This window comes from Tursiops truncatus, chromosome 8, assembly GCF_011762595.2.
Source record: "Tursiops truncatus isolate mTurTru1 chromosome 8, mTurTru1.mat.Y, whole genome shotgun sequence".
Lineage (NCBI taxonomy): Eukaryota > Metazoa > Chordata > Mammalia > Artiodactyla > Delphinidae > Tursiops > Tursiops truncatus.
In genome coordinates, this window is record NC_047041.1 from 7748980 (window position 1) to 7759118 (window position 10139).

A 10139-nucleotide genomic window follows, 5' to 3' on the forward strand; every position below is an offset into this window, starting at 1 on the left:
ACTCGCTCTGTGCAAGGGAGTCTGGGAGAAACGAGGTGTCTGTCTCAGCTCACCAACACTGGCTCCATCTGGCCACGGTCTCAATGGGGTAACTTCTCTATGGCCTAAGCTCCCTACACCTACAGAGCCCCACCCAGCATATTGAGACATATGTGGAAGGTCCCCTTCTCCTATTTAATAGTGACTCTCAGGCCGTTTCAAAAAGCCACACAATGGCACCACAGGAACCAGAAGAGGATGTGGGCTCTAAACAAGCAGGGACAGAGGACAGGATGGGAAACGATGCTGGAGACTGGGACCAACTAAAGGCCCCCTCTAGAGAAGAGCTGTACCAACTGGCTCCATCCATTGCCTACCTTCATCCTAGGGGCAGGCACTTAACGCAGATGAAAACAGGAATGTGCTCCAAAGATATTAACCCTTGGGCTGGAGCAGGGGTAGGAAAACTCTTCTTAGTTTTCTTTTCTTTTTTTTTTTTAAACAACTCTTGAAAAATGTAAAAACCATTCTTATCTCATGGGCCATACAAAAGGAAGCAGGCCAGATCTGGCCCATGAGCCATGGTGGACAAGAGAGCATGCAGGCTCCGGAGCACAAACTGCTCAAACTGCACACTCAGGCAAGGCCAGACGGCCGACGAGCCCCACTCCCCGTCTGCACAGCACTGGGCAGCTACCCACCCAACAGGGGCCTATTGTGGAAACAGACCTACCTATCAGCTCACTAGACTATCAGCCTAGTTCTTCATTTTTAAATACAAATGAAGCAGGAACTCCCTGGCGGTCCAGTGGTTAGGACTCTGTGCTTTTGCTGCGGAGGGCCCAGGTTCGATTCCTGGTCGGGGAACTAAGATCCCACAAGCCACATGGTACGGCCAAAAAACATTTTTTTAATAAAATAAATACAAATGAACTAACATTCACCAGACACTGAGGGAAAAACAGCTGAGGGAAAAAAAGAATGACCAAAATAAACAACCAGAACCAGATCCCAGAGGAAATAGGATCATTTAAGGGTCAGGAGATAATTTTTAAAACAATTCTAATTAGTGTGTCAGAGAAAGTCAACCCAGTTTTGGCCTCTGTGAAGCAAGAGCAACACGCTATGAAAATGAAATAATCGGAGGACCAGAAGAAAGAAAATTAAAATGGTGGCTCCCAAATGAAAACCTTCTCTAGGAGGTCTGGAGAACAACGTCAAGACCATCTACCAGTCTACAGAAAGAAAAGACAGATGGGAAAAGGAAGAGAACAGAAACAGCACATGGGACTGAAACCGTGCACCTCAGATTGGGACTTGAACCCACGTGGCCGGGACTCAAACCCAGCCAAAACCCACGGTCTTCGAACTGAGATCACACACCTGCTTTCAGGACTTAAGGAAGCTCAGGTTCGTGATGTCTCATCACAGAAAGAATTCAGTAAGAGACAAAGTGATAGGTAAGAAGTGGATTTATTTAGAGAGAAACACACTCCACAGACAGAGTGTGGGCCATCTCAGAAGGTGAGAAAGGCACCAGGGTGTGGGGCTGTCAGTTTTTATAGGGGTGGGTGATTTCATAGGCTAATGAGTGGGAGGAGTATTCCAGCTATTTAGGGAAGGGGCGGGGATTTCCAGGAATGGGGCCACCGCCCACTTTTTGATCCTTATGGATCCTTGGAACTGTCATGGCGCCTGTGGGTGTGTCATTTAGCTTGCTGATGTGTTACAGTGAGTGTATACTGAGGCTCAAGGTCTAGTGGAAGTTGACTTGTCTGCCATCTTGGACCATTTGGTTCTAATCAGTTTATGTCATGTCCTCGGGCTATATCATTCTTTCAAAGGCTGTGCCCTGCCCCCTTCCCTCCTGTTTCAAGACCAATATAGGAAGTCTAACAACTAATAGGATTTCCAGTAAGAGGAAATAAAGGAAACAGAGAGAAGGAAATTATCAAAGAAATAATAGAAAAAATATTCAGAGTGAAAGGCTAACATAAGACTTTAAATTGAAAGGGTCCAAAAGTACCCAGCAGAGTGAATGAAAAAAAAAAAATCCAACCTAGACACAGCATTACAAAACCCCACTACACTAAAGATAGAAGACATCTTATATGCTTCCAGAGAAGGAAACTAACAGAGCAAACAAATGACAACAAAAAGCGAAGTTAGCTACAGAGAAATGACAATTAAACTGGCATTGGATATCTTATTAGCAACAATGCTTTATTTAAGAGATCAATGCCTTTAATATTGGGAGGAGAAATAAATTTAAATTCTGTATTCAGTCAAATCATAAATTAAAAGTGAGGGCAGGGACTTCCCTGGTGGTTCACTGGTTAGGACTCCACACTCTCACTGCCAAGGGCCTCGGTTCAACCCCTGGTTGGGGAACTAAGATCCCACAAGCCACGTGGTGCGGCCAAAAAAAAAAAAAGTGAGGGCAAAACAAAAGATTCAAAGTTTTCCTCTCATTTATTCTTTCTGAGGAAGTACTTAAGAATGTACTTCAGCTAAACAAGAGTAAAACAAGAAAGAAAAAGACGCAGCATCCAGAAGACAGTGGATCTAACCCAGGAAAGCAGCTGTGGAAGGGAAGTCTGTTGGGAGCTCAAGGCATGCCTTAAGAATCCGCTCTCCAGATCGGAGCGAAAAGAGAAGAGCATTTTGGAAGTGTTTCCGGAAGGAAGGAAGGAAATACATAACAAATTATTAAAGTAAATGACTAGGTAATTTCAAAAACAGAGTACAGGTTCTCCTCACCTTATGATGAGGTTACATGCAGATAAACCCATCGTAAGTCGAAAATGCATTTACTACACCTAACCTACACCATACCTCAGTCTAGCCTACCCCGAACGCGCTCAGAACACTAACGTTAGCCTACAGCTGGGCACCACCATCTAACACAAAGCCTATTTTATAATAAAGTGTCGCTATCTCACGTAATTGAATACTGTACTGAATGTGAAAAACAGAATGGCTGTCCGGGTACAGAATGGTTGTAAGTGGTTTGCCCTCGTGATCTCAGGGCTGCCTGGGAGCTGTGAAATACAAGTACAGTACAGCTGACAGAGAAGCTGGGGGACAGCAAAGGACAGAAGAGGTGCTGGGAAGGGAAGGCCGGAGGCTTCTCACCGATACTCTCCCCCAGCACAGTGATACAACCTATAGTACATGGAATAAGGACTAAAGATTTCAATATATTTAGGATTCCAAAGGCAGTTAAGAAAAAAACCCTGGTAATAATAATATAAACATCAAAAATTGGGAGGAGGAGGGAGGGAGGGAGGGTGAGGAAAATGTAAAGGAGCTAAGACTTTCATCCTCCACTGTGGGAAATTGATAATGTCAAAATCGATAAATCAAGAAAGAGCTGCATAAGCATATTACCCAGTTAAGTGTCTAGAAGAAGTCACCAGAAGCACTAACCCCAGAAATTGTCTTAATGGTAGTTACTTCTAGAAGGCAGAACCAGGGTGGGCCAGACAGGCCAGAGCCTGTCTCTACTTGACCGTGTGACTGCACGACTTTGATAAATGCCCCAGCCCACCCCAGACATTCTTAGTCAGTAGGTCCAGACTCTGTATTCAAGAAAGCTCCTCAAGCAATTCTGATGACTGACCTCTGCATCCCATTCAGAGCTGAGAAATGATGATTTTATGACCTCATCGGATACCGAAGCCCCCTGAGGTAGGCTAGTCGGCTACTCGATTCCTCATTTCTCATTCAGAGAAACTGAGTCTCAGAGCAATTCCGTGATGTGGCCCTGAGCCTGAGGTACTTCTCGTGTTGGGTGACGCTGGCGCCCTTCCCCACCCTGCTCTGGTGCTGTCCTGGCCGAGACCTGTCTGGCAAGGCTTCCCCTGCTGGTCACGGTTCAAACTGCACTTGTCCTTCAGCTCAGCTGTGCCGGGAGGGCTGCGGAGGACACCCGAGGGCACGGGGTGAGAGGCCTGTGCCAGTCTGTGCCGAAACGGAGCCACGGAGCCTGGTACCGGCCCTGTCCTCCAGTCGTTGGAGGAGGCCACATGCCACCCTCTTCTGCCCGCTGGCACTGACCCGAGTGGGCACCGCACAGCACGGGGCTCCCTTGTCCACAGAAGGCAGAACAGAAACAAAAGTCTGCTAGTGCCCCAGACCCAGAGGAAGGCAGGAAGCCTTAATCAAACACTTTTACTTGCAGCAACAGTGACTAGAAACCAAACTTGAGAATGAGGGCAGAGCCCTGCAATGCACCTGGGGAATATTCTTAGTTCTTCCAAGGACTTGCCAGTTTTTCTTAACTTTTAATTGGGAGATATACTGTAAATATTAAATGTGTGTGTGTGTGTGTATACCACACATATATATGTATATATACACACACACACATTTTACATACACACACATATGTACATGAATAGAAAATATATACTGTTTAAAGACCTAAAATAAAAGAACATCCATGCATGGAGCACACAGCCCAAGAAACAAATATTACCTGAAGTCTCGGCCCTGCCCCGCCAGGGATAATCACTTTGCTGAACTGGGGGTTAATCATTTCTCTTTTTGTCTTCCTAGTTTTATGAGGCATGAATGCATCCCCAAGCAGTGTATTGTTTAGTTCTGCTTGTTTTTCAACGTGATCTAATCGGAATCGAGGAAGTGAGTATTTTATGTCTTGCTTTTCCGGCTCTGTGCGTGTAGAGCCTTCCTTCCTGACGTGTGTAGCTGGGTGGAGAAGTAGTCCAGTGCAGGATTTACTTACTTACTCTTATTGTTAGCTGTTATCTGGACTATTTCTAGTTTTTTCTATGCTGCCAGGAAGACTCTAATGAGAGTGGCTGGCCTTTTAAAATGCCCCTCCTCCAGAGCCCCAGGGTTTGCCTCTGTACAGAATACCGGGCCTGTAGCTAGATAGCTAGAGTTCTGGGAGTTCCCTGCAACCACGAGAAGATGGGATTCCCAGGGGTCCCTCTGCTCCCTGGCCCGGCCTCACTCACACACAGAAGCCTTCTGCTCTGAACCTGAGATTCCCCACCCCTGCTCTAACAGCAGGGAAAACAATGGCCTTTTCAGAGGCAGTCCGGATTTCTGAGTCACACCCCTCTCCCTACTATCTGCCCCCTTCTTCCCAGGTAAGAGAACAGAGTTCTCAATGAAAGGGCTCCATTGATGGGCCACAGGGCGTGAAAGCGTGAGAGCCGGAGCAGGAGGGGGCCGGGCTCTGCCCTGCCATCTGGCCCACACGGTGCTCACATTTGCCACATGGCTACAGGGGGAACAAAGGAAACCGGACCGTGGTCAGGGCCAGGCGTGTTTCCCTCTGTTACATATATTGTTCCATTTAAGGCTCATATAATTTTAAAGGTGGAAAAACAACAACAAAAGATGACTAACACTTCTGAGTCCACACCGTACGCCACTGTGCTGAGTGCTTCAGATACCTCATCCCAGTGGGTCATAACCCATGACAGGGGTGAAGAAATTAATTTAGGAGGTTAGGACCAGCATCTAAACAAAAGGAAACAGAGAAGACTGGAAGGAAGATGAGAATACTAGAGCGTGTCCCGTAAACTAAGGGTAAGTACTGTTTTGTGAATTCTTTCTGTACCTTATATTCACATATATTTATCTCTCTGCACTGGGTCACAATGTAAACTATATATCTCTCACTGTGGATAGAGGCTAAAAAATCTTAAAACACCCTTTCTTGTCTCATTTATTTCATAACCATCCTGACGTAGGTTCAGTTACTAACCTAATTTAACAAGGAAATAACTGCAGCTACTTCCTCGGCTTCATCTGGGCCACACAGCTCGGTCACCAACCACCCACCAGCCTCCCGCTGCTCTGTTTCTCTTTCCTCCCCCAGAACACGTGCTGCAGCCTCAGCCTGGGGCATTCTCCCCGCCCCTCTCACCAGCTCTTTGCACAGCTGGTTCCTTTCCATCCTTCAGGCCTCAGCTTGGGGGTCGTGTCCACAGAGCCCTGGTCCCCAGCCCGAGCAGCCCCTCTCCTGTTCACGGCCGTGTCGATGTGTCTCCTTGTTGCTGTCTGACTTCCCCACTACGACTCCAAAGGAGGTAACGTCTGATGCCCTCGCCTGTGTGTACCTGGCAGCAGGCATTCCCTAATCTGTTGGTTGAATACAGACACTCAAGTTCTCACAATTGGTAAATGGCAAAGCCAGGATCCCAGCCGGGGGAGGGCGGACCCCTTGACCCCTGCACTATATATGAAAACTACGAAACAGCACCAGTAAGTGTTAGCGCTTGGCTGGGTCGGACTTCGACGCCTGTGCTCTATTAGGTCAACGGGGTAGGGGGGCCATGAGGGCCTCGCTGAACAGCCTTTTGTGGTCGGCTGAGAACTTGGAAGGGGTGAGTGAGGAGACAGCAAAACCTCAGGCTAGAAGAGAAGAAGTCTGCCAAAGAACAGAGAAATACCAGAAGAAGTCCTCAGAGCAGCCAGCTGAGAAATGAGCTGGTGACTGGGACTGGAGAGGCGGGGCCGAGAAGCCTGAGGACCAAGGCCAAAGGAATACCCTGGCCGTGCTGCCACCTCGTGGCTGTGGAATGCTTGGCCCACAGGAAACAAAAGAGAGGTGGGCTGGTCTGTGGGTTCATTCTTCAGGGGTCATTTACTGAACACCTGATGCAGGCCTGGCTGCTGGGGCCTGGAAATGAGTCTGACACGGCTCCAACGTCCAAGGACCGCTGTTCCCTACATCCGGGCAGTGACCCAACCCTGAGAGGTTTACTTCCCCCTTTTCACAGTAGCTTGTGGGGTGCCCCCTCCCCAAAACAAGACTGAGCGGGCAGAGATGACCTCTCATTCATCTCTGAAGCTCCAGCACCCAGCACAGGGCCCAGCACATCAGAACAGTTACAGTGGCTACAATTTAATAGGTGCTAAGTGCTTCCAAAGACAGCGCATCAGTTCCCACATTTTACCTCTGAGGTACTTACGAGACCGCCAAATGGAGATGTCAAGTCAGTGTTTATTTCAGTATGAGCCTGGGGTTCTGGGAGAGGTCAGAGATGGAGAAATAAATGTGAACACCACCCACAGATGTGTTCAAAGACCAGGACCTCTCAACGAGTTTCGTGTGCATGTGACTCACCTGGGGTTTTTGCTAAAATGCATATTCTGATTCTGCGGTCTGGAGCGGGCTCTGAGAGTCTGCATTTCTAACAAGCTGTCAGGCGATACCAATGTTATTGGTCCACAGACCACACTGTGAGTGGGAAAAATCTGGAACAGAAGTTGACAAACTATGGCCAGAAGGTCAAATCCAGCCTATGGCCTGTTTTCCTACATCCAGCAAGATAAGAGCAGTACTTTTATTTTTAAAAAGGTTAAAAAAGAAAAGAATATGTGGCAGAGACCACTAGTAGCTCACAAAGCCTAATATATTTATCTCTGGTCCTTGACGGAAAAGGTCTGCCAATCCCTGATCTGGTATGTCATCCAGGGACAGGAGGCACAGAGAGATGAGAGAGGGATGACGGTGGAGCCCTGAGCCAGGCTGTTATGACTTCCAAGTTGCCATGCCTAGTTTCAGTAGGAAAAATAAGAATATAATGCACTGTTTGTGTAAAAAGACAGTGAGCCCTGGAAAAGGTGAGCTAAAACCTGAGGCTCCCAGGTAGGAGTGTACAGCACTGGGGAAGAGGTGCAGACATCTTCGGGGCTGAATGGGGACGAACACCTGTCATCTTGATAATCCACTGCCTCTTTCAGCGCTTATCCTGGGAAAAAATGACAAAAATAGAAAGACGGGGCAGTAGCCACCACCCACTGTGTGCAGCACCACAGAAGTACATGTGCTGAAAAAAATAATATGAAAGGGAGTTCTACAAGGTTGCTCTGTGGAGCAAAACCTTCTGAATTTTGGATGAGGGTGGGGAGGGTGGACAGAGAAAAGGGTAAGGCAAGGGCAAGGGGTGCAGCAGAATAACGGTCCCAGAGCCTGTAGTTTGGGGGCTGCCCCACGTCATGTTTGACTACAGTGTTTGGCTACTGTCATGCTTCGTCACGCTGTGTTGACGACTATGTCTGCTTAAATGTCAGCGCCTGAGAAAGCAAATACAGCCGTCCATTTCCGTCAACGGGAACCGATCAATCTGGCCCTCTTTCAACAAAGGACCGGGCTCTTTTGCTTCCAGCCGTGAAAAGTTTGCTTGTCTCACATTAAGCATTCACATATATTTCCGAAGGACAACAAGAGAACCCTTTCTCGGGGGTGCAGAAAAGACTAAGTCTATCCAAAAGACTGTGGCAGGATATCCGTAAAGCCAAACTGTTCTTAAATGTTGGAGGACAAATAAAGACAGAAGGATATTATAAAACTGTCCTGGGCTGCAAAGCACATTCCAGAATTTCCTGGTTGGAAGGAACCTTCAAGGTCAACCAGGCTGCCTCATGCTTCCCACGAAGCTGCCTCCTGAATCTAACCGTCTAAAGGAGAAAAGCTCACATCGCGTCTGGCTTTAGGCACGGAATCTTCTTCTTCCACTTCTTCATAAATTAAAAAAATACTTGCAATCAAAACCAAATCACTGCCTTTTAACCCACAAACCCCTGCCCTTCTCAAGTCCTTCGTCAATCACACTGTCTCCCCCCTAGAAAGTGAGTTCCTTCAGGGAACTAACTGATCTTGCAGCACCCAGCACACGGCTCATTCCACAGCCGCGTGGTGAGCAAGTCCTCAGTCGACTAAAAAGATCTCAGTTTCTCTGCCACCTTTTTGCTGTGTGATCTTAGACACACAGCATTAACCTTCCCACATCGCATTTTCCTCACCTGTAAAGTCCTATCACGATAGGGCTATTTTGAAGACTAAGTACAATGACACATGTAGAGTACTTAGAATGGTGGCTAGCACAACAGTAAGGGTTTAATAAGTGCTGACAATCATTATTACTCAATTAGTAGATGAAACCGTTCCATCCTATGAATCACACTCTCACCCCAAAGCACATCACACCAGAACTGGGTTTCTCAGCCTCGGCACCGTTGCCATTTCTTTGTTGTGGAGGCCCAGCCTGTGTTTTGTAGGATATTTGGCAGCATCTCTGGTCTCCACCTTCTAGGTACCAGCAGCACCCCACCTCCCCAGATCTGACAGCCAAAAATGTCTTCAGAGATTGCTCCTTCCTCCATAGGGAACCACTGCACCAGAATATGCAGATCAGTTGTGGAGTGGTCACCACGCCCCCTAATTCCCCACCATCCCACTCTCCCCACAGGCAGCCACCTCCACCCCACGTGCTCACCACTCAGTTGCCTTGGAGGGAACAGGTGATAGGTGCTGTAGATATCATTGGAGAACTGCAGCTGGAGCTCAGGGCTGCCCTTCAGGAGCTGGGCAACGTGGTCCACCTGAAATGGTGTCTTCTCCAGGATCACAATGGCATCCTCTCCGTCCCCATCTCCAGAAGCCTCATTAACCTGTGGGTGAGACACCATCAGTGGGCCCAGGGGCAGAAGCACAGGTGAGGCCTGGAGAGCAAAGGTAAAAGATGTAAAAGCTCCCAGGGCCTCTGCAATCCCAGCACCTGGGATTTCCTTCCCTGCAGTCTTCCCTCTGGGGAAGTCTAGCCGATGGCGCCCATGTTTCTTCTCCCAGAGAAGGCATCTCATCAGCCCAAATCCTTGTGGCAGCTCTCACATCCTCCTTCTAAACGATGCAAAGCTTCTCAGCTGTCTTCTATTTTAGGCTCACAAGGCCTCTGTCAAATTCTCCCCATTTTACAGACGAAGAAACTGAGGTCCAGAGAAGACTGCTTGCCCAAAGTCACACGAATAGTCAATGTTGAAACAGAAACTAGAATCTGGGTATCCCAACAGGCTTCTAGGTCGAAGGTTCTCATGGCTAAAATCTTCAGCAGGTGCTGCAGACTGAAGACAGGTAGGGGTGAGAGAACCAGACAGAACCTTGTAAAAAACAAGTTGCAGGGACTTCCCTGTCAGTCCAGTGGTTAAGACTCCACGCTTCCAATGCAGGGGGCGTGGGTTCAATCCCTGGTCTGGGAACTAGGATCCAGCACCGCCAAAAAAAAAGAGAGAGACACAGAGAGGCATGGAAGCCTCGGCGGAAGCCTCGGCCAGGTCCCCCTGATGCTCTCAAAAGTGAGAGCTCCTGCCAGGAGTTCTGGAGAACCCTTGGCCAGCGT

The 10139-nt window shown here is 48.1% G+C and overlaps 1 protein-coding gene and 1 non-coding gene across 8 annotated transcripts in view; one reads left to right on the top strand and one right to left on the bottom strand.

Moving 5' to 3' along the window:
• The window catches only part of ST3GAL4 (ST3 beta-galactoside alpha-2,3-sialyltransferase 4), a 74177-nt gene that overhangs the window by 63139 nt on the left and 899 nt on the right, over nt 1-10139 (bottom strand). For all 7 annotated transcript variants that reach the window (XM_073807997.1, XM_033861819.2, XM_033861818.2 and 4 more), the window contains exon 2: nt 9240-9414. In XM_073807997.1, coding sequence (XP_073664098.1) covers nt 9240-9414 — 175 coding nt within the window. The remainder of the gene's footprint in view (nt 1-9239; nt 9415-10139) is intronic.
• TRNAK-UUU (transfer RNA lysine (anticodon UUU)) lies at nt 774-846 on the top strand. The gene has a single exon. It is a non-coding gene; the product is annotated as a tRNA-Lys (tRNA).